Here is a 25247-nt window from a genome sequence, read left to right on the forward strand (position 1 = left end):
TTTATCTAAATATTAGGTAATCAGTTATTTGCAGTATCTAAGTGAATTGTAGACGAGTTGCAGAGTAGAATTAAATGCATTGCTCAAACCATAGTTGTACAATCCATGAAATTTTTGGGCATGCAGCCACGCAAATACTATACAGTTGAAGGACTATTTGCTCGGTTACATGCCCGAAATTTAATGGATTATTCATTACACCGTGAGAAGTTGGAAATGTACGTAGTTGTGTATATCATACGCCCTAGCAAGTGGAGGATGTCAGACTTTAGATGAGACTCTATAGCCAGCACACGCACCTCACCTTGCGAATAACAATATTGTTCCAGTTACCTATGTTCAACGCAATCATATAGGCAGAGAAATTACTACTCGCAGCAAAAGCTGTCGTCTTAATTCCCGCCTAACCACATCCTCGGATATAACGACATATTCGGAAATAAGCAGTCAAATATTTGTAACAAGCGAGGAGTTATGGACGTCTTGTCTTAACCACACCTCAGAACATCGTAATATATTTGGAAACAAACAGGAAATATTTGTGACAAACAAGGAATTATAAATGTCGTTGCTGATCGGTTCGCCTACAGCAACTTAAACTGTACTCGTAAGTCCCTGCCTAACCACACCCTCAGAAATTACCTATATATTCGGAAAAAACGACCAAATATTTTTGACAAGTAAGAATGCAAATCCCGTTGCTAGTCCAGAGTATGTTGCAAACGCGAAGATGAGGAAAAAAGTGAACGCACTTTCTTCGACCACATAATTTAACATTTCTAATCACATGACCACGCTGAACATCAGTAACGTAGGACAATGTTATTAGATATTTTCGGATCTCCTTGAAGCCCTTTACCGCCAACGCGTCATTAACTCACATTTAATTGTAAGAAATCCTGCGTATGGTGAAGTTTTTATGATGCATCTTCAGTGCGCCAAAAACAACGAGACGCGCGTGCTACGATACCGCGAGGATTTGCGCATGCGCAGTCAGGTGCGGGTGCTGGCTATAGTCCCGTAGTCTTTACATTGTAAGCTGCCATCTATGGACCGTTCGACGAACTGTTCGCAGCTCCAAGGATGGTTCTGTGCGTGGGCGTCGAGGGGGAAGAGGGTGAGCGCTGAAAAGAGAGGGCGGCAGGGCCACAGTAGGCGGCTTACCCGCTCCCTGCATTAGTTCGCTGTTCGATCTGTCGGAGGATACATCGGAAGTACCGACTCCTGTCATCTGGAAGGAGACAAATCTGTTTTCTTTAGCAAATGTGCGGCGATCCTCATCGCTGTTGCAGAATCTTCTTGCGCAGTGAAATTGGTGCAATGTCATTCGTAAACAATAACAATATATCAAACATTAAAATGTTTTAAACGTATAGTTTCATCTAAACACATGGAGACAAAAACTGTCTTTCTTTCGTTGTGATTCGGCCGAGTACACGGAAAATTATCGAAAATGAGTTTCTTAATGTGGCATCTTCGACTTCTTCTAATGCTGCTGATCGTTTGTGCTTCAGTTATGTCAGGTAAATCTTCTAATGATTGTTGGTGTGTTTAGCAGTTGTAGATGAATGCATGATCCTTTCTTGTTTTTTGACATGCTAACATAACCATCAGAATTTGCATGTTTAGTTTGCAGTTAGAAGTAAACTGCTACTAACTGCGCCAAGCGGATTGTGATAAGAACAAGTATTTTCAGCTGTCATAATCATCTCTTAGTTGTCACAAGTAATAGTTATCGTATACGCTACCGCAATCCATATTACTATACAGCGCCACACGACCTTAGCATATTGGATAATACAAATACATTTTCGTCGTTTCTTGCAACATAGTTGACAATATATTCACTGTCATTCGTACACATCCAAATTTTCATTTAGTATGCGAACTTGAAATTACTTTTTAGCCTCGTATCAAGGTGTCCACCGAGAGCAACAATGACAGCGGCAGACCAGTCGTTAAAACGGTCTGATGAATTCGGTGATCAAGAATATCATTCATATAAGATCAAAAATAGTTGTAAGTTATCATCCTTCTTTTTCGGAACTTTCTTCATATTGCTGTTAACTGTTGATATTACAAACTATCTTAAACATTGGATTTTCATTTCGCTACTGATTTATGATACATTAAGGATCAATATGACGCTGTCCAGAGCAACAGGTCACTTGCAAGTGATGGAGATAAAATGTGTAATAACGATAGACAGTTCTTGTTTTTCCTTGAAAATCACATTTCAGATAGTGACTGAGAGGTTGTCTGGATTCAAAGTTAAGAGAGCGTCATTTTACCTTGTGCAACTCTGTTTTTCGAGACTACTTTCTCTACTGCGTGCCCACATTTCTACGTTCACATCTTTATTCAGCAATTGTTTTGCGGCAGAGGTGTCACTATCTTTTCCGTCCTCCACAATCATACTTGTTTTGTAGAAGAGACAGACAGACGTAAGCGTGGAACCCTTCATTGGCTTAGTACGTGCTGAATAAAAGTGTCATAGTCGAGAGAACTGAGGTTTCCATTCCAGTCGGGTCATCTGGTTTGGGTTTTTTGCGATATTTCTAATTCACTTATGGTAAAAGTAGGGACCGTTTATTCATCAAGGTCACATCCTATTTTCTCTCCATTCGTATGTATCAAAACGTACGAGTACTGTACTGAGAAACAGAGAACAGTATTGGGTACTTGTCTACATCTTCCTATTTGAAACCAGCATTTTCATAGAGCCTAGTTACATCTACATTAATCTACATTCGCAGTCCATCGTATGGTACACTGCGGTGGATACTTTTTACCGCTACTAGCCATTCCATTTTCTGTTTCACTCGCAAACGGAGCGAGTGAAAATCAACTGTGTGCACGCAATTTTCTCAGTAGTGTTTCTGAAAAGAACGCCGTCTTTCCTTTAAGAATTCATATTTGAGTTCTCTGAGCATGTCTGTGGTACCCTTGTGCTGAACGAACCTTCCGGTAACAAATCTAGCAGCACGTCCCTGAACTGCTTCGATGTCTGTTTAATCCGACCTGGTGTGAATTCCAAACATTCAAGAATGTATCTTATTAGTGTTGTATGCTCGGTCTCCTTTTTATATCAGCTCCACCTTCATAGAATTATCCCAATAAACCGAAGCCGACTATTCGCTTTCCATATTACCGACCTCACGTGCTCGTCCTGTTACACATCGCTTTGCAACGCTACGCTTAGGTATTAAATCGGTCTGACTGTGCCGAGCAGCACACTATTAATACTGTATTCGAACACTAAAGGATTGATTTTCCTACTCTTAAGCATTAAATTGCTTTTTTTTTTTACATTTAGTGCAAACTGCCACCCATCAAACTAAATGTTAATTCTGTCTGAGCCATCTTGTGCCCTCCTACAATCACTCAACGATGTCACTTTCCCGTGCAGTGCAGCCTCATTAGCAAACTTTCAGATAGCTTATTTATACAGAGAACAATAGTGGTCCTATCACACTTCCTTGGGACACTCCTAACAATAGCACTGCCTCGGGAGGACACTGACGATGGTGTCATCAGGTTTGCGACGCAGATCGATGAAGAGTAAACGAACAGATAACTTCAGAGGATAAGAAAATTCACTGATACCAGTAGATACGACGTAAACAGAAGTATTTTGTCGCGAGGTAATTGTTAACCACTGCGCTGCACTTGATTGCCCATCGCACTGTCGGGAATGTGTTGTTAGTTCTAGATTCGACAATGACGTATTATACCAATGTTTCTTTTCTTCAATGGGTGATCACTTGCAAAACACCTCGTATTGATCGTTTTCAAGAGGACTTTTGTCTTTATATAAGTTTATCAATTCTGACATTGCACAAAACTCGTTCATTTTTACTTGGAGCGCGCAATGTTTACGTCCTGCTCTCTCCAAACTTCCGTTTCAGCATCATTTCGCACAATGGATGCACTGTAACGGGGACATGTGTTTCATCGGTTTTGAAACGCGAGTAATGAAGTTTATTTGTAACTGCATTCTGTGAAGATGAACTTCTTTCACCGTAAAAGGAAAAAACCATAGCGGTAACGTCTGTAAAGGTTTCTTATCTCACTACTATATATCATACAAAGTCTTTAACAGTAAACACAACGACAGGCTGTTAAGATCACCATCGAATATTTACTGTCAATAAATTAGTTCATGAGCCATTCCATGTAATAAAAGAAGTCGATTACTCACTGATGTTGCATGGAGCTGCCAATACATTCTGGAGAAATGGTGTAAAAAGAAACGGGATTTGTTTACGGCCTAATCGGACAAGAAACACTGCGTAACTTACCGATCTTGCAGAGGAGAGAATTAAGAGCTGCATTAGAATTGGAAGAAACTTTCAGGCTTCATTAATAACTTCAGCGCGTTGACAAAAGAAATTACTGCCAAAAATATGTCTTCGATTAATGCATCGTACGACCCGCATGGTATGTATTAAGTAGAAGGCTATACATTTTTGAGTATACTTGATGAAGGAGCTAGACTGGAAATACCGTATAGCAGTCCGAACAAAGTTTTTACGTTCAGCTGTTTAGCGACATGAGTAATTGCCATATTTCAGTACTTAGATGTCAGTAAGTTAACCCGTTTTGCATAGTTCCATTCATTCGTGTCTTACAATATTTCAACGTATCTCCTCACTCTGGCGAAAAGTATTAATTATAGGAAAAAAGTAATTGGAATTATGTGTAATTTTCACACACATACATCTTGTATCCAAGCAGTCGTGCATATTAGCTTTAGCCTCAATGTATATAAATTTACCGACGGAATTTGCTGTCCATAATCGTGTAGTGTTTGACAGTAAGAGTCACAATGAAAAAGTGCAATATTGGAATGAATACTGATTTGCATTGTCGTCCGATGAAACTGTTTTTTGTAAAAAAAAAAAAAAAAATTACACAATTGTAAGAGTGTTTGATATTCTGCGAAGGGAATGAAACGTGTGATATATAGCCAATGTGTTTTTCAGAGCAAATTAAAGTTGTTCCTCCATGACAAATACGTTTGTCCCACAGATGAATTTTTAAATAGAAGTTAGTAACCAATTACATGCTTGCAAATGGCCAGTAGGTATCCAGAAACACAATTTTTTTAAATACAAATATAACAGCTATTGCTGAAATAACATGGTCCACATCATAACGTTCATCGTCAGTGTGGTCTGAAGAACACTAAACACATGTGCCACAGAAACGTCGAGTACAACGACTTTTTGGCAAGGGTAAATATACGGCAGAAAAATGTAAATGCAGTTAAAATATGAGCACACATACACGTGTTTTTGTAAGTTGTTAACGATGTCTCTTTATTTTTTGTTTTCTCTACATGCTTTTTCATGTATTAACTTCAGTAATCTCTGTGCTGTGTCCTCTAGTTTGGTAGAGAAAAATCACGCTGGAACACTTTTTATTACAAAAGTTCAGTTAATCATCTGATGAGAAACCTTTCAAGTGCTCTTTCGTTTTCAAAAGCGAAAAAGAAATGATCACGCACACCTTTCCAAACTACATCTTCTCATCGGCGTAGTTTTATCGTGTTTTGAGAGCATAGCGTTATGTCACAGGTCGTTGTAGTTAACGAGAGTATTCTTCGTTGTCCATGTTCATGTTAACAAGGTCCTTTTATTGTGACGAATTCTTACCTTTCTGATATTTTTACGACGATGATTTTCCAAGATATATATTCACTGCAATACATTTCTTCTCTGGGACTTCGAAATATACCTGTTTCGGATCCCAGAAAAAATCTTTGACCAGAACAGTACTTTTGTTTCACCTCCGAAATAAAGCAGATGGAAACATCAGAATAGGTGCCACATTTTAGTCAAAGTATAATTACATATTCAAAGAGACTGATTTTTCAGAATGTTAGTACCACACAAACAAAGTGTACTTTTCTTCTTTTCTCATTACACGCATGCTCATGAGCACACAGAGTTATTATATAGGAACACACACTAAAGCCAGGTTAACGGCTGAGAGGGAATAACCAAACAAAGAAGCAAGAGGGAGGGAGAGGAAAGAATCAAAATTTTAACTGTTTTGTTCAACTGATGATGTAATGTGGCGACTACCTTTTCTGTATAACTATCGAAGGATGCCTTAAGTTTTTTTTCTAATTCTCAGAATGACTTTGAACTAAATCTAAATTCTACAAGCGACAAAAGTATGAAGGCGCCCTATGGTTGAGCTTCCTTGTTAAGCTTCGTTTGGTATATGAGTTTCTCAACTAAAAAGATAACATTTGTTATGAGGTCTACGATTGATCGTAATTTGTTAAAAGCTCTTCAACTGTTTACGCGTTTCGGCTAGCAGCAATCTTCAGAATCAAAATAAAAGAAACAGATAGAAGGTAACCAGAACATAACAGTACCATCAGCAAGTGCTACTACAACGATTTTGGAGTAATTACAGACCGAAAATTTTATACTAATGAAACCTATAACACACATTAATGAACCAATGACCAACTCTAAACCTAAAAAGTTAGCAATGTATAGTGTAATTTTAAGACATTTAGGGTGCTAGTGAAATTTTTTCGTCTTATTAGCTGAATAGTAACGTCGTCCTGAAGAAACATTTGGAGTTCATCTTCATACGAAAATGATGGGTAGGAAACTCACTGAAATGTTGCTTCAAGGTGACGCTGCCACTTGACTGGCATTTTGAAAAGATATTACCAATTAATTTCATCCAGAAAGCACTTGTGCCCAACTATAAAGCCTTTGGAAATAAGAACAGGAACTCATCTCCCTCAGGGGGCTCGCCAATCTTTCGCGAGGACTTGCGTGGCGAGCATGGGCACCAAGCTACTGCAGCACCTACTGCCTTCCCTGTGCTGCAATCTCTCATCTCTGACTATCCTTCCTTCTTATACTCTCTTTCTCATTGTGGCAGACTTAAATGCCACCCTGGCTATCCCCTTTCCTTTCTCGAAATATTCATCCTTTCATCTAGTTGAAGTAATTTTTGATCCCTTTATGGGTTTGACCGTTAGTTTCCAAATTTTTTTCTGTAGTGCGGAAGAACACCTTAACTAGCTCCTACTATAAGCAGCGATAAAGACCACCTACGCTCAACACCTGCATAACCTCTTACATGCACTTCAAAACAAGTGTGTCAGCCACTCCGACGTGATGGGGTCGTTATGTACCCTTTCGGTTGAGCCCCCTGACAATGCAGGGATCACTCTTCCGATGCCTGAACTACTAGCACCCCACTCATCCCAAAGTGCAGATGCCCATTTTCCCGGGGCACAAGACTCCGGTAATGACCGTCGTGCCAATGGCCTTCGGTACAACTGCATGGCGCCCTTGGGCAAAGGCCTTGATCGGAGTAGGTGGCATCAAGAAGCACGTTCCACATATGAAACGTTTCAAATTACAACAAAACAGTGGTAGTTCAGATCCAACCGTCTCATGAGACTGGTCTAGAGATTTTGTTGTGGATGGTTACAGTGTTCAGTCACATTAATGTGACCACCGCAAATGTTCGAAGTCAATAAATAATAACCACTCACAGGCGGCTGATGGCAGCACTAGCAGTAGAGGATATATAAAGTACGTCGTAATTCGGAGGCGGAACGATATACCTGACGCCCAAAAGGGTAGGATCATTGGCTTTCACGCCAAGGTTGGAAGCATTTCTGAAACGGCTAAGTCTGTAAACTGTTCATATGTCGCTATGGTTAAAGTATACCGTGCCTGGCAAAACGGCGCTATCCAAAAGTGGCACCGAGGCATCTGTGGTGCACCACTGGCCATAGACGACAGGGCTGAACGACAGCTGCGCAGATGTGTCCGGGAACAGACGTGCAACTGTTGAGCAACTGATCAGAGCGATCACCCGGATGAACAAATGAACCAAGCGGCTACCAAAACTGTCTTTTCACTGACCGTTGAGTGAACATTGCTGAGCTTGGGCCTTCACAGAGGATACCTGGTTCATGCACCCATGCTGACAGCTGCTCTTTGGTGATGAAGGTTGGAATTTGCACGCCAATACCGCAACTGGACGTCCACTGAGTGACGACAGGTGTGATTTTCAGATGAACCACGTTCTATGCTGCACCGGACATATGGCCATCTAAAAGTAAACACCTTGCAACAATCATTAGAAGGATGGAAGGTAGAGGAGGGAGCGTTCTGGACTGGCCAATGTTTTTATGACATTCCATGGCTACTCTTGCCATTCTGGAAAGAACACTCGATCAACACAAGTATGCATCTATCCTTGGGGACCATGTCCACCCTTACAAGCAGTTTGTTTTTCTTCAGCCTGTTGGCATCTGCTAGTAGGACAATGCAACGTGTCATACAGCGTGCAGTGTACAGGCGTGGTTCATAGAGCATCACGATGAGTTTACCGTACTGCCCTGGTCATCAAACTCCCCGGATTTAAACCCAGTTGAAAATCTGTGAGATAATCTCGATCGGGCTGTTCATTCCAAGGATGTCAACAGAGAAACCTGAGACAGCTGGCCATGTCATTGGAGTCGGTGTGGCTCCACATCCCTGTCGGTATCTTCCAGAACCCCACTGACTCCCTTCTTGCACGTCCCGCAGCAGTTCATGCTGCAAAACGTAGTTATTCAGGTTTTTGACAGGTGGTCACATAAATGTGACTGGACACTGTATAACCCTACTGCTTTCCCTACTTGCTTAGCCACTGGGAAGAGGGACAAACCAGACATATTCGAGCGAAAAAATTGTCTAATACTTAATATGTGCTCGAACTGATAGGGTACTTTTACTTTACTGCAACAGAGCCATTAATTTTGTGGAATATATTGAAGATAAATTTTGAGAGTTGAGTCTTTGGGAAAATGCGCAATGGATCGCTATTGGTTGAAGCCTCCTCTGCTGCACAATCTACATCTCTTTAGGAATATGATCATGTGGGTGACATCCAGTGACAATGGCCCACACAAAATTTTAAATATGTTCCAGTGAATCATCTTCCAGAGAGAACTTTCGCTTCAAATAGACGAGGAACTATGGGCAAATCTTGAGTATCAAGGCATACAGTTTGTCTGACGCATCCAGGAAGGTCCCTTGGATAACTGAACAGATACAGGCGCCTGTATTTTAGCCTTTGAAGGGAATGTCGCCCTGGGAAAAGTTTAAGTCAAGGTGTTCAGTGTTGCATGAAACCTAACGTTCCACCACCCATGAGGTACTTCTGCTGCTTACACTTTGGTCGTATGTCGTCCCGCTCCACGGTGGACCCAGGATTCGAAAACTATGGACGATCCCTATACCAAGATAGTCCTTGTGAGCAATCACCTTTGTGTGTCAGTTGGTGCAATTGCCCATTCTTCAAGAAAGAAAAGAAAATACAGGAATGCAAATCTAATGAGTGCCTATTATTTAGCGAGGACCAAAAAATATGGACGTCTACATCGTACTGATATGATGACCAATCAAACGAAAGTCACAGTGACTGTCTATATCCTGTTAATATGACGACGAATTATCCGAAAGTTACAGCCATCACTCCTACTAGCCTAACTAAACCCCGTCACTTTTTTTTTCTAAACTGGTCTTCCCATCACTCTCTTGTGGATCCCATGACACCATCTTCGAGAACCGCTTCCCGTACCCATCTGAAGGGGCAGCTTCCTCCTTTGGCGGTTGCTGGTGACAGGGTTCCCTCTCAGGACCCCTATTCCCAGAAACCCTCAAAATAGAAGCCCAACGCCAGCCAATGCCTGAAGAAACCGCGGCCTGTGGGTTCCAGCGGTGTCGGTTCTTCAACCCCCACACTCATAGTGGATAGGTTCTTGCAAGAATCCCAGCCACCAAAATCTGCGAAGGAGAAGAAGAAAAAGAAGAAGAAGAATCGGGAGGAGGCTACTCCTGTAACCCCGGAGGTCCTAAATCACCCCACGCCTTCTTATTTAGAACCAGTGCTTCTTAATGTGGTTCCATCCTTGTCGGTGACAGGCAGTGATCCTGGATGTGACAGGTTTCTTCATACATAATCTAATCATTAGTAAAACTGTATTGAATATTACTGTCGCCTGCCGAAATGTAACGCCTTATTTCTTCCCCTTCTGCAATTTACGTTGTTCTATAAAAAAATTGGCTTCCCTGATGATCATTCCCCAATGCTCCATGGCTACTGAGCATTCTGGCGGAACTGTGCTGGCTCAGAGAGGGCATCTGGATGGGCCTGTTCATTGGTTTGCCAGTGAGTGAATTCCCTTTCATAACACATTAGTGCAGTTCACACGACCTCAGCGATCACAATTTGCAACTTTTACTTTCCTCGAGGCAGGCTACTTACTTACATTGAATTGACCACATTGATCTAACAATTCTCTGCTCCTTTTTCTCCTGCATGGGAACTTCAGTGCACGCCACCGCCTGTCGGGGAGTACCACTCTGTCTAGTAGGGGCCTTCTGCTTCACCAGTTTCTAACTGACCATGATCTGTGTCTCCTCAATGGTGGTACTCCTGCCCACTTCAGTAACACTGATAGCAACGTTTCAACTCTCGATCTAACGATCTCTTCCCCCAATCCCATGACTGTTTTATATTGGTCACTAATTGACACTCTTTCTGACAGTGACTACTTCCCAGTAGTCCTGTCGTTTCCTTGCCACCGCCAGATGGATAGACTATCACACTGGGTTCTTCGAAGAGCCAATTAGCACTCGGGTGTCTCTGCTGTTACCTTCGCCCCCTCTATGTCAAATTGCATTCATGAAGCTATACAAGACGTCTTTGACGCTATCATCCACGCCAGTGGAACTGCTATTCCCCCCCCTTCTGCATCTCTTCTGCATAGCCCAACGGAGCCATGGTGGATCAAAGAGACAGAAATAAGTGTTCAGGATCGCCAAAAAGCCTTGCAAAGTTACAAACGACATCCTTCGCAGGCTACCCTTGCCACTTTTAAGCGACTTCATGCTAAGGCTTGTACTCTGATTAAACACATTAAGAAGGAATGTTGGGAGCGCTAGTCTCCTGCTTGTGAAAGTACGCCTCTTTGTCCCAGGTGTGGGTCCAGCTTTGTAGAGTTCTGAACCACCAAAGATTAATGACTGTACCAGGTCTCTTTCTTGAGAATGACCTCAATGTTGATGAAATGGCTCTTGCTGGATACTTTGTGACCCACTTTGTGACCGTGTTGGTGACGTTCTCTTGCACAGCTGTCTTCAGGATGTGTGAGTGACAAAATGAAGACATTCTCCTATCCTCCACCACTGGGCATATCGAATTATATAATGATCCTTTCACTGACTTGGAATTATTTCAGGGTTTGATTCATCGTGTGAGATGGCCCCTTAGGTCCTGATTCCATTCACAGTTAAATGACATAATATCTGAATCTTACTCGATGGATCAATCTTCTTAAGGTATTCAACACTGGTCCAAAGATGTCTTCCTACCGCAATGGTGAGATAGGCTCATTGTTCCAACCTTTAATCCAGACAAAATTCCAAAATCCACCGACAGTTACCACCTGATTAGCATCACCAATGTGCTCTGCAAATTGCTTGTAAGTAAGATGGCCCGCCGATAATGCTGGGTTCTCGAATCTTAGGGTCTTTTTTTTCCCCCCAATAACTGTGGCTTTTCAGAGGAACGATCTACATGTGACCATGTGGCTAGGTTAGAAACATCAATCCGACCGGCTCTTTCTAATCACCACTTGTTGTTCTGGGTTTGAACTGATGCTTCACTTAATTGTCCAAGGATTCAAGAGAATGGCGCTCTGCAAAACTCGATTCTGAGTGTCACATTCTTTCTCATCACCATCGACGGGCTTGTGAGCCACTCGTCACCCCCTTGACGTATGTTGACCACTTCTTATTTGATACAGCTTCCAATCTGCAGCCTCAGTTGTACGCCAGCTCCAGGGTATCATCCGGTGGGCCTCTTCTTCGACCTTTCCCCATGGTTTTAAATTCTCAAAGACAAAATTGCAGATTATGCATTTTCAATTTTGACCCAGCACTTGAAAGTTGTTCCACAGTTCCAATATTTGGGACTCCCCTCAGCACAGTACCAATTTTTGGGACTCCTCTTTGACAAAAAGCTGACAAGGTAATTCCATATTCGACAACTAAAGATTATTTACATGTGAAAGTTTAACGCTTTCTATTTCCTTGCCCACACCTCTTAGAGTGCGGATCGTGCTGCTCTCCTGCTTATCTACTTGGCTCCACTCCAGTCTCACTTGGACATCGATTGCCAGCTTTCTCGTTTGGTGGCTACTTTGGCTTTTAAACTGTTAGACGCAGTCCATCTGTATGGATCTTTATGGAGCAATGATGCCTTCTGACTAGTTCTGTTGACAGTCTCTTTACCGAAGTAGGGATCTTCCCTGTTCAGTTCTGATGGTACCAACTGTTGCTCATTTATGTAATTGTCATTCCATGATTTCCTTGTCACCCAACTTATCCTATTCTTTTTGCACATGAGGGACGTTGACCCTCTGACACCCACCCACCCTCATGTGAGATTACCAGCTGGTATATTCCTCATAGCCTTCTACGATTTCTGCTGTCCTTGTTAGAAAATACTCCTCATGTTTTCTCGAACCCTCCTTGCTTGCTACCAGACCACGAATTACGAACCATCTATTTCAAGTACCTAAAGTCTCTGTCGTCCCCATGGCCTTTCAGCGTCTGTTCCTTTCAGTTCTTCAGGAGTACTGAGCGCTGCTAGCGTCTTTTAAACGGATGGTTCTAAAACCGTGGATATGACAAGTTATGCTTTTACATCTCTCCCCATTCAGAAATACCATTTCTTGGGGGAACATATAGTGTATCTATGGCGGAGCTGATGGCCATTAGCAACGCCCTCCATTTTATTAAATGGCCCGTCCTTGACCTGTTTTAATATAAGGAGGCTCAATGAGCCGTTTCCAGGCCACTGACAGGTGTTACCCTGTTATCCTGTGATACTTTCTCTCTGGACTTAAATGTCTGCTCGGTTGCTTTTCTCTGGGTCCCAAGTCATGAGGGTACTCAAGGGGATGAGCTGACCGACTGTTCGGGTAGAGAAGTGGTTGCTCGCCACCTATTCGCTTTGACGAAACCAATAGTAGATTTGCGGGTGAAGCTAAGGCCATTCCTCGCTCAGAGGTGGAACAGCATTGGTGGCCTATTGCACACTCTAATAAACTCAGTACCGATCAAGGAGATACTGCTGAACGGCACTCCTCCTGTTCTTCCCAGAGAGAATCCACCACTGTGCCTCCTACACAGTGGTCATGATCCATAGTTTCATTTTATCTAACGTACCGGCCCCAACTACTACCCACCCCCCGCAGTGTGGTTGTAAAACCTTACTGACAGTTTTCCCTGCTTCTGGCTCACGATGTTAAGCATGGTCATTCGAATTCTTTGCCTTCCGTTTTGGCAGACGAACTACAGAAAGTTGAACTGGTTCTCCATTTCTCGATGACAGTGGTTTTTATTCTCAGATATAATGTTTTAAATTACCTCCGGCGGGGGGGGGGGGGGGGGAGGGGGGAGGGGGAGGGGATAGGAACATCTCCCAGCCTACGCTGGGTTAGGGGGACCCTCGATCCTGCCTCCTTTTGCTGCTGCCTCTTCCATCCCTCCTTTCCTCTATTTTAATTGCTTGTAGGAGCTTCACATCATTTTCTGCTGCTTTTTTTCCCTTTATAGTTATTTGAACACCTTTACATAAGGCAGCAGCAGCATCTTACGCTGCTCTTCAGCCACAAGTTGGACAAATGAAGATACAAAGAAGACATATAAGATATTGTACAAAGTGGCGGGCAAAAAGCAGTAGACACAGAAAACAAATAACACGAAGCCGTTCACACTCGACGAAAGACACACTAAAAAGCTGTCGGCACGGCGCACAAACACTGACGACTTCGACGGCATAGGTGAACGGACGAGCGTGACGGCAATGAACAGTAAACAGAAACACGATGGCACACACGCTAGAAACTGATGGCGGTGATGTCCAGCTTGCGAATGTCCACATAACGTGTGCGAGTCCGGGGATCTGCCAAAAGGGTAAGAATGGGTTGGGGGAGGGACAGGGGAGAGAAAAGATACCAACGGCAGAGGAGATGGTAGGAGGAATGGAGGTATGGGGGTAGGGGAAGCTCGGGGTGGAGTAGGGAGAAGGGAGGAGGGAGGGAAGAGGGAGATAAGGGAGAGAGGGTGCCCATAGGAACAAACACAGGAAGAGGGAGGCAGGATCAAAGTTGGTAGGAGGGGTAGGTGGAGGGGAGGAGGGCGTCGTCAGGGGGGGGGGGGGGAGCTGGCGGAAGCCACCTTGGGAGAGGGTATGGAGAGTGGAGAGATGGAGAACAGGTGGGACGTGGAAATACAGGCGCGTCAGCAGACAGGGGCGGGAGAGGATGGAAGAGACCAGCAGGTGAGGAGGATCGAGTTTACAGGAGGTGTAGAGGATCGCTATCCGTTCGAGGCAAAGGAGGAGGTGGGGGAATGGAATAAGGTCGTACAGGATCCGCTTGGGGGAGGGGAGACGGATGCGGTAAGCGAGGCGAAGTGACTGGCGTTCTAGGATCTGAAGGGATTTGTAAAAGGTAGGAGGAGCAGAGATCCAGGCAGGATGGGCATAGCAAAGGATAGGGCAAATGAGGGACTTATAGGTATGGAGGATGGTGGAGGGGTCCAGACCCCACGTACGGCCAGAAAGGAGCTTGAGGAGACGGAGGCGGGAGCGTGCGTTGACTTGGATTGTCTGGAGGTGGGGGGTCCAGGAGAGGCGACGGTCGAGGGTGACGCCAAGGTACTTAACGGTGGGGGTGAGGGCGATAGAATGGCCATAGATGGTGATGTAGAAATCGAGGAGGCGGAAGGAAGGGGTGGTTTTGCCTACAATGATCACCTGAGTTTTGGAAGGATTGACCTTAAGCAAGCACTGGTTGCACCAAGTTGTGAACCGGTCAAGATGGAGAAGGTGTTGGGAGCGCTGCAGGGTGAGGGCAAGGGCAAAGAAGGCGATGTCATCGGCGTACTGGAGATGGTGGATGGGGGTTGAAGGCGGCGGCATATCCGCCGTATACAAAAGGTACAGAAGAGGGGAGAGGACGAAACCTTGGGGCACATGGGCGGAGGGGAAAAAGGTGTAGGAATCCGTGTTATGGATGGTGACGTAGGAAGGACATTGGGAAAGAAAGGAGCCGATCAGACGGACGTAGTTAATAGGAAGGGCGAAGATTTGAAGTTTGAAGAGGAGGCCGGAATGCCACACGCGGTCATAGGCTCGTTCAAGGTCAAGAGAGATGAAGATAACAGAGCGACAGGAATTAAGCTGTTCGGAGAGGAGATGAGTGAGGTGAAGGAGAAGGTCATCGGAAGAGAAGAACGGCCGAAAGCCACACTGGGTAACGGGAAGAAGTCGGTGCTGGCGGAGATTCTGGTGGATGTGTCGGGTTAGGATGGATTCCAGGACCTTGCTGAAGACCGAGATAAGGCTGATAGGATGGTAGGAGGAGACGGCGAACGGCGGTTTACCGGCTTTAAGGAACATCAGGATACGGGAGGTTTTCCACAGGTCAGGGTAGTAGCCGGTGGACGGGACTACAGTATAGAGCCTGGCCAGGGTGGAAAGGAAAGAGGCAGGAGCTTCACGAAGGTGGCGATAGGTGACACGATTGTGACCAGGAGTGGTGTTGCGTTTCGTGCGGAGTGTAGCGATGAGATCCCGTGTAGTGATAGGGGCATTGAGTTCGGTGTGTGCAATGTTGTCCAAGTACTGGGAACCAGGTGCGAGGGGAGGGACAGAGGTGCCAGTTCGATCACGGACATCCAGGAAGAGGGCGTAATCGAACTGGGGATCATCGGGGATGGTAAAGACATCTGAGAGGTAGGAGGCCGTACTAAGGTTGTCAGGGAAGGGTTGATTATCATGAAGAAGAGGATAGTGGGGGGGGGGGTTAGATCCGGTAAGGCGGCGGAAGGCTGACCAGAACTTGGACGAGTTTATAGGCAGGGTAGCATTTAAACGGATGCATGTCTGTCGCCAGTCCAGGCGTTTCTTGGCCGCGAGCAAGTTTCGGATGTGTCGCTGGAGTTACCGGTGCCGTCGTAGTGTGTCCGGGTCACACATGTGGAGGAAGGCACGGTAGAGACGGCGGAATTCACGGAGGAGGAGGACGGCTTTTTGCTGCCTCCTGTTTCCCGTTTTAAGAGGTGTTATCCTCTTTAACACTTGGCCTAGGACGTGTCAGATGGGGCTGTGGGAGGGTCTGCCTTTCGCATGCAGAGCGTCGGGGACACTCCTTTGCAGCCTTAATTACGAGAGGCGTTCAATAAGTAATGCAATACGTTTTATACTGGCCTATTTCGGCTGAAAAACGCGAAATTTGTTGTGAGACATCGTGGAGTATTCCCCGCTGCAGCCCCTTTGGTTTCAATAAGTTCCGGTTGGTGGCAGCACTATATGTAGCCTTTAAAATAGTGTCCATAACAGAGGTGTGTTCCAAACAGAGAGCTGTCATTGAATTCCTTTGGCGGAAAACGAGAGCATCGCAGATATTCATAGGCGGTTGCAGAATGTCTACGGACCTGGCGGTGAACCGAATCACAGTGAATCGTCGGCGAGACGTCTATCATCATAACAACGAAGTCATGCAAACCGGCCCAATCTCCCATGTGCCGGCTGACCATAGACAGCTGTGAGTCCTGCAATGTTGGAACGGCGGACATTCTCCTTCGAAGTGATCGACGGATCACAATCAAACACACCGCTGCTCAACTGGACATCTTTGTTGGTAGGACTGACACACTCGTCTAACAGTTGAAGAACTCAAAGGTGTGTGCCGCCTAACTGAAGACCATGAAGAGCAATGAAGGACCATCTGAACGGAACTGCTTGCACAGTACGAGGCTGACTGTGACAATTTTTTATCGAACGTCGTCAGAGGCTATGAAACAGGGGTTCATCACACTGAACCGGAAACAAAACGGCAATCCATGAAGTGACGCCACATACCTCCTCTCCGAAGAAAATGTTTAAACCCGCACCCTCAGTTGGTAATATGACAACGACGGTCTTCTGGGACTCTGAAGGGGTTATTGAGTTTGATGTCCTCCATCGTGGTGCAGTAATCAACGCTGAAGTATATTATGCTACCCTCATGAAACTGAAGAAGATACTTCAGCATGTTCGTCGCCACAAAAATGCAAACGAACCTCTTCTTCTCCATGACAACGCAAGGGCTCACACTAGTCTGCGCACCTCATCTCTCTCGCACCTCCCGACTTCCACCTGTTTGGCCCAGTGAAGGAGTACATGGGTGATGGTGAGGTTATTGAAGTAGCAAGACATTGGTTCCAACATAGACCTGTAAAGTAGTGCCATATGGACATACAGGCTCTTCTAGTAAGGTGGCGTAAGACCATCGCATTGAACGGAGATTACGTTGAAAAATATATTGGAATCAAGAATATTGGAATCCTGAACACTGAAATTCTGAATAAACAATCTGCTTTCAGAAAAAAAAGTATGTTTCATTACTTATTGAACGTCCCTCCTATTTATTTCATATTGTTTTATTATTGTTGGTCCAACTGGTGTCTATTACATTTTTAGTCTTATCCCTTTTAATTTTCTGGATCTCTCGACTACAAGGCATCCTTTATCTATAGCTGCCTTCGCCCTTTAAGGGGTTGGCAGGGGTCGGACGCAGGTAGTGTTTCTCTCGCCTAGCCTGAGCCTTGGGGGAAAACTAGTTTGCGTTAACTTAATCCATACACTTCTATTTCTACGTAAATACACTCCTGGAAATGGAAAAAAGAACACATTGACACCGGTGTGTCAGACTCACCATACTTGCTCCGGACACTGCGAGAGGGCTGTACAAGCAATGATCACACGCACGGCACAGCGGACACACCAGGAACCGCGGTGTTGGCCGTCGAATGGCGCTAGCTGCGCAGCATTTGTGCACCGCCGCCGTCAGTGTCAGCCAGTTTACCGTGGCATACGGAGCTCCATCGCAGTCTTGAAACTGGTAGCATGCCGCGACAGCGTGGACGTGAACCGTATGTGCAGTTGACGGACTTTGAGCGAGGGCGTGTAGTGGGCATGCGGGAGGCCGGGTGAACGTACCGCCGAATTGCTCAACACGTGGGGCGTGAGGTCTCCACAGTACATCGATGTTGTCGCCAGTGGTCGGCGGAAGGTGCACGTGCCCGTCGACCTGGGACCGGACCGCAGCGACGCACGGATGCACGCCAAGACCGTAGGATCCTACGCAGTGCCGTAGGGGACCGCACCGCCACTTCCCAGCAAATTAGGGACACTGTTGCTCCTGGGGTATCGGCGAGGACCATTCGCAACCGTCTCCATGAAGCTGGGCTACGGTCCCGCACACCGTTAGGCCGTCTTCCGCTCACGCCCCAACATCGTGCAGCCCGCCTCCAGTGGTGTCGCGACAGGCGTGAATGGAGGGACGAATGGAGACGTGTCGTGTTCAGCGATGAGAGTCGCTTCTGCCTTGGTGCCAATGATGATCGTATGCGTGTTTGGCGCCGTGCAGGTGAGCGCCACAGTCAGGACTGCATTCGACCGAGGCACACAGGGCCAACACCCGGCATCATGGTGTGGGGTTCGATCTCCTACACTGGCCGTACACCTCTGGTGATCGTCGAGGGAACTCTGAATAGTGCACGGTACATCCAAACCGTCATCGAACCCATCGTTCTACCATTCCTAGACCGGCAAGGGAACTTGCTGTTCCAACAGGACAATGCACGTCCGATGTATCCCGTGCCACCCAACGTGCTCTAGAAGGTGTAAGTCAACTACCCTGGCCAGCAAGATCTCCGGATCTGTCCCCCATTGAGCATGTTTGGGACTGGATGAAGCGTCGTCTCACGCGGTCTGCACGTCCAGCACGAACGCTGGTCCAACTGAGGCGCCAGGTGGGAATGGCATGGCAAGCCATTCCACAGGACTACATCCAGCATCTCTACGATCGTCTCCATGGGAGAATAGCAGCCTGCATTGCTGCGAAAGGTGGATATACACTGTACTAGTGCCGACATTGTGCATGCTCTGTTGCCTGTGTCTATTTGCCTGTGGTTCTGTCAGTGTGATCATGTGATGTATCTGACCCCAGGAATGTGTCAATAAAGTTTCCCCTTCCTGGGACAATGAATTCACGGTGTTCTTATTTCAATTTCCAGGAGTGTAGTTTTTCAGCTCTTGTATCAGTGTTGCCTTCATTGCCTCACTTACATCAAATGTTCAAATGTGTGTGAGTTCCTAAGGGACCAAACTGCTCAGGTGATCGGTCACTCGACTTACACACTACTTAAACTGAACAACACATACACCCATGCCGGAGGTAGGACTCGAACCTCCAGCGGCAGGGGCAACGTAGTCCGAGACATGGCTCCTCAAACAACATGGCCACTCCGCACAACCCACTATTATCGCTCCTGCGTACTTTCCTCGTCCGAGCACATTCCTGGGGGATGTCACTACTTTTGGATGAACGATTCCTTGACCGAGGAACTGGCGCCATCATTGTTTAGTCCGTTAGCGCAATCAGGCAACCAGCTAACCCCTAATTCCTAAATACTAGGCACAGAGAGAACACTGATATCAGTGATATTTCTAAATGTCAGTGTACTTTCCACAGTAACGCAAAACAAGCATCAACCTGTTCTGTTGAATTCTTTCGTTTTTACATTTTTTTAAATAGTCGTGCCTTATGTGTTTAGTTAATATTATAAACTGGAACAACGTACAGTGATAAAATTCTTTATTTTGAAAATGTAGCCACAATAGGTGACGATTTACAAGGAGCCTACTCTTTCATTTTCAAGTTAAAGTATGGGTGGCTGAATTCTAGCGACTGATTATTAAGTTGGTGCATAAGTTCGTGGCGTTTTTGTCTTGCATGTTGGTATTCCGACTGCTCTGGGTTTATTTATCGATTATCATTTTTTAGTTGTATTTCACTGTTACTGTTTGAGTTCATGTACTGTCATTTTGTCAATTGGAAATAGGGAGTGGAGCTGAGGGCTCTGGAAAATGAAGTGCCAAGTGGAGAAATTGAAACATTTCAGACAGTGTCTTGTGTTTGAGTTCAGTAGAGGGATCACAGCAGCGAAGGCAGCCAGAAACATTTGCGCCGTGTATGGGGATAATTCTACTGGACAGAGCAAGCCAAAAAATAGTTTTGTCATTTTGAGGAAGATCGTTCTGACGCTAACGACTCTTCACGTTCAGGAAGACCTTTGGGGTCTGATGAAGATCATTTAAACGCATTTATCCACATTGTTCCACTTCAGTTTACTCGAGAACTGGCAAATGTGGTGAACTCTGGTCATTCCATCATCGTGCGATTTGTGCACGCAATGGTGAAGGTTCATAAATCTGGTGTACGTGTACCGCGCGCTCTAGGCCAAATTCACAAAAATCAGCAGGTTGCCATTTGTGCATCTCTGCTCGCTCGTCATCCATTGGCTCTTGAACAACACTTCTCCTTCGCAGGAGAGCTTGTGTGAAGTTTGGAAGGTAGGAGACGAGGTACTGCCAGAAGTAAAGCTGTGAGGACGGGGCGCGAGTCGTGCTTGAGTGGCTCAGTTGGTCAGTCTGCGTTCGGCAGGCCAGCAGTGCGCACCGCGCTCGGCCGTCCACGCCGCTGCGCGCGTGGAGTGCTTTGTTTACTTCTGAGTCGAACGATCTCTAATGGCCAACTCTTACAGGAAGAACACACTTAAGTTCGAATACGCACGACCCAAAGCACTGGCTGTCGAACGCTTCCTACGCGAAGACGTGAAGATCCCCCGTGACGAACTCATCACCATACACTTATCGATCGTTAGCAGCGTCGTTTATGTGAAGATGACTTCCGACGCTGCCTGCAACGAGATTATTGAAAGGACGCGACATGGACTAAAATTTCGGCACTCCGACGGAAACGTCGGGCCTGTGGATGTCGACCATGCAGGACTTGGCCTTCGGACGATCCGTGTGTTCGAACTGCCTTTCGAGGTGAAGGAAGATGAAGTCATCGCGGCGCTAAGCCCGTTCGGAAAAGTCCAGAGCCACGTAGCCGAGACATGGGCACAGTTTACGACGTATCCGGTGCTTAATGGTGTGAGACAAGTCCGAATCGACCTCAAACGGCACGTTCCATCTTACATCTCTATCGCCGGCTGCCCTGCGGTGGTCATTTACGACGGCCAACCTCGGACATGTTCCGGTTGTGGCAAAGAAGGCCACGTCCGTAATGAATGCCTGCAACGCCGCATCACACAACTAAGGCCCGACGATACGAACACCGACAGAATCACGACCACCCTTCCAGTCACCTATGCGGCGACACTGCACGTCCAGCCCTCACAAGACGCCGTTCATGAGCGTCTCTGTGGACCGATACACCCGGAGGTGTCTCAGCACCTTGACACCCGCGATGCCGCCAGTGAACATGACTAACAGCCGGACACACCCACGCTACAAGAGCACAAGGATACCAATGAGAGTGTTCTGGAGAATAACGACCCCATCATAGCACCCGCGGCTTTTGTACTGGAACGACGTGAATCTCTTCCTTCCTCGGACACCGAAACTCATTGCCGAAAGCAGAAGTCGCCCAAACGACGAGAAAAACGTCGCAAGACATCGACGATTGAGCCCCCTCCGCAGGACGAAGAGATGGCACATCACTCTGACGGAGAACACGATAACACTTTCTCCTCTGCCACGGACACGCATCACCCACAAGACGGTGAACCGTCCAACAGGATCGTGCGCAAGCCCCGTGCCCAGAAGCCATGGAACACAGTACGCCTGTTGTCACCGACGCAATTGAGCCGACTCGGCCAATGCTGCCACCTCTCGCCGATGTCAAACCTGTCGGACATTTTTCATGGGCGGATGACACGGATTTCCCACCTCCATCTGATGCGGAAATGAGATCTGTTCCTCCGTTAGACCAACACTAAAATGGGGGAAGTTTCTCCGGCGACTCCTGCGACTTCTATGGACTTCCAGCATCCACCACGACAATCTCCACCAGCTGTGAACCTATCGGCAGCACGGATCTCCCATCAGGCGTACCGAATAGCTACTATCAATACTAATAACATAGGCTCCCACGATAAACTTCAACTGCTCCGTGACACGCTAAGAGCAGCGGACATCGACATCGCCCTGTTACAAGAACTGCGGACAGCAACTTGGACTCGGTGTTATGGATATGAGACGTACGCCGCCCCTGCAGCTATGGAACACACATGCGCAGCCATCCTCCTACGAGAAGGGATTGCAGTTTCCGATGTCGCATACCTCCCAACTGCGCGAGGGGTGGCCATAACAGTTGAAGGAGTCAAAATCATAAATCTCTACGCCCCATCGGGCACTGATAAACGGAGGGATCGCTCCCAGTTCTACGTAGAAGATATCACGCCTTTACTCCTCGGCCGATACGATCATCTCATCGTAGGTGGAAATTTCAACTGTGTTCTCGAGCGCACAGACCAATACCCCCATTTCACCACATGTCCGGAACTTCGCTTTCTCGACCGTCGCCTTCGTCTGCTCGACACTTGGCGAGTGATACACGGCTACCGCCCGGGGTATACACACATCACGAGCCACTCCGCCAGCCGACTTGGTAGAATATACATCTCTGACGCTCTAAAATCAGTTCTCCTCGACGCGGAACTTTGGTCGTCTGCCTTTTCGGATCGTGACATCTACATCTGTACCATGAACCTACGTCGACAATCTATATGGCGCAGTGCAGGACCTTGGGAACTCAATGTCGCGCTACTGCGGGACCCTGAATGTCGACAACAGGTCACCGACACGTGGCATACCTGTGTTCAACGCATTATGCGTTACGAGACCACACTGCAGTGGTGGTTGCTGTGATCCAAACCGGCCATCCGATGCACATTGACACACTATGGCAGAGTCAAAGCCAGGTGGAATCACCATACAACTGATTTCTACTATAGCGCTCTACGTGAACTCATGGATCATCCTCCATCCCTGGATCGTCTAAAAGAAGCTCAACGCATCAAGACAAAGACCAGATGCCGTCTAGAGGGAGCCATTGTACGAGCACGCAGCCAAGATAGGATTAACGGTGAAGAACCTTCTATGCAACATATTGTTCAAAATGTTCGTCGACGCCGACAGGCTTTAATGACAACTTCAGACTTGCCTTATGGACGACGGATGACTTCGCAAACTACCATTCCGGATGCATTCACAACGCACTATAGACTTTTCTATCAAGAAGTACCTGCCGGTGCAGAGGCCATTGCGGAGGTTGCCCAGGAGACACTTGGTACTCTAAACGCAGCAGCTGCAACCCTCCTGACTGCTGAAGTGACCACCGACGACGTCCAAGGCGCTGTGGCCAAACGGTGTCTGAATCGATCTCCCGGCCCGGATGGTTTACCTCTCGAATTTTACAGAACCTTCCAAGATTTGATGATGCCACGATGGAGGGACATGTACTGGGAACTTCTGTCCGGCGCGGCGAACCCGCCACCAATGTTCATGGATGGCTTACTTGTACCAGTCCCGAAACCCGCAGGAGGAACACGACTCGACAGTTATCGGCCGATCACGTTACTCAATTCCGACTTCAAGATTTTCACACGCCTTCTAGCAGTGCGACTCAAACATGTCTTACGAGACATTGTTTCCCACGAACAAACATCCTTAGGCGGCGATCGTAATATACAGACAGCCCTCAGTGAATATCGAGATGTGATGGCTGTGGCAACACACTCGCGACTGCCAGGCGCTTTAATCTCCATCGACTTCAAACTTCATGCATTCCTCAACGCAGTGATTGACCGAATGGCAATTCCCCCGGAGTTCACGCAAGGGATTATGCGGCTCCTTCGTGGAGCAACGTCCAGACTTCTCGTCAACGGCAGACTTACAGAACCCGTACGGATTGAACGCTCAGTACGGCAGGGTTGCCCTTTGTCGACGGTGCTTTATGCCATTGTGTTGGAACCACTCATTTGCGGATTACGGCGACGTTTGACAGGTATTCCACTCCGGGATCATATGTTCCGCTGCCGAGCTTACGCGGACGACTTGGCCCTCGTCGTACGTTCAGCGGCCGACGTACAAGCTGCGATGCAGTGGATTACCCGTTACAGTGCAGGGGCAGGGAGCGCTATGAACGTGGCAAAATCATGTGCCATGAAGATCGGCCGCGGCCTTCCCGCAGACAGCGTAGTCCCGTTTCAACTGGTGGACACCCTTCGTTGTCTCGGATTAGAGAACACGCGAGACATTCGCCGCACCTGGGCGATCAATTTTCGGGCGCTACTGCAACGCATCCGGGCCAACATACAAAATCACATACTACGCCCGCTGAATATGTGCCAGAGAGTCACCTTCGTCAATACCCATCTGGCAGCCCGGATACTCCATATAGCACAGATTCTGCCCATCACTGCGACAATGGCGGCCAGATTACAGGCTGCTTTCGGCTATTTTATTTGTTCTGGACACATCTTCAAAGTCCAGTATGAAGCTCTCACCTTACAGAAGCGGGACGGTGGCCTCGATCTGGTTAATGTGAGAGCCAGGATTACGTCACATTACACCAATACTATCCTCCAGTTATGGAAAAGTCAAAATGCAAGTTTTACTGGAATGTTGATCACCGAGCTCGCACCTGTTTCGAAACGCCCACCGACGTCTCTGGCACACATCCCACCTCCGATGTCACATATCGACCGTTTCTTTTTGGAGTACAGCTACATGTGCACCGAGCTCCCCAGGACCAGGAAGACGACCACCCGCGACATCTATTGCCTTCTCCGAAAGTCTCCACCCCGCAACCCCGTCGAAACACGTCACCCCCAGGTTTCATGGCCTACAGTTTGGAAAACGATCCACCAGCCATATCACACCATTGACACCACCTCTATGTGGTACCTTCTCGTCAACAGCAAGTATACTACAAGACAGAAACTGCATCGCATCGCACTGGTTGACTCACCCCTGTGCCTCAAGTGCAATGTCGAAGACACAGATTTACATCGTTTTGAGTGTGAGCCAGCAACAGCTGTCTGGACCCTCGTACAGAAGATTGTTGCTTTCTACCTGCGAGTACCACCACATCACGTTTCTCCTACCATGATGATATATCCCGACACGACCTACTTTCCACCGGCTAAGTGGCACGCCGTCACATGGATCAGTGGCATGGCTGTCAACTACCTCTTCCGGGACGACATCGTAGATCCGGCGGACTTCTGGACACGCCT

At 46.7% G+C, this 25247-nt stretch overlaps 1 protein-coding gene across 1 annotated transcript in view; it reads left to right on the top strand.

Annotated features, from left to right (window-relative positions):
• Positions 1-1148: 1148 nt before the first annotated feature.
• LOC126354146 (low-density lipoprotein receptor-related protein 4) overlaps positions 1149-25247 on the top strand; it is a 765275-nt gene continuing 741176 nt past the window's right edge. Inside the window, exon 1 of the mRNA XM_050003556.1 lies at positions 1149-1523. Within this exon, the coding sequence (XP_049859513.1) occupies positions 1454-1523 (70 nt within the window). The 5' untranslated portion in view covers positions 1149-1453. The remainder of the gene's footprint in view (positions 1524-25247) is intronic.

This window comes from Schistocerca gregaria, chromosome 3 (assembly GCF_023897955.1).
Source record: "Schistocerca gregaria isolate iqSchGreg1 chromosome 3, iqSchGreg1.2, whole genome shotgun sequence".
Lineage (NCBI taxonomy): Eukaryota > Metazoa > Arthropoda > Insecta > Orthoptera > Acrididae > Schistocerca > Schistocerca gregaria.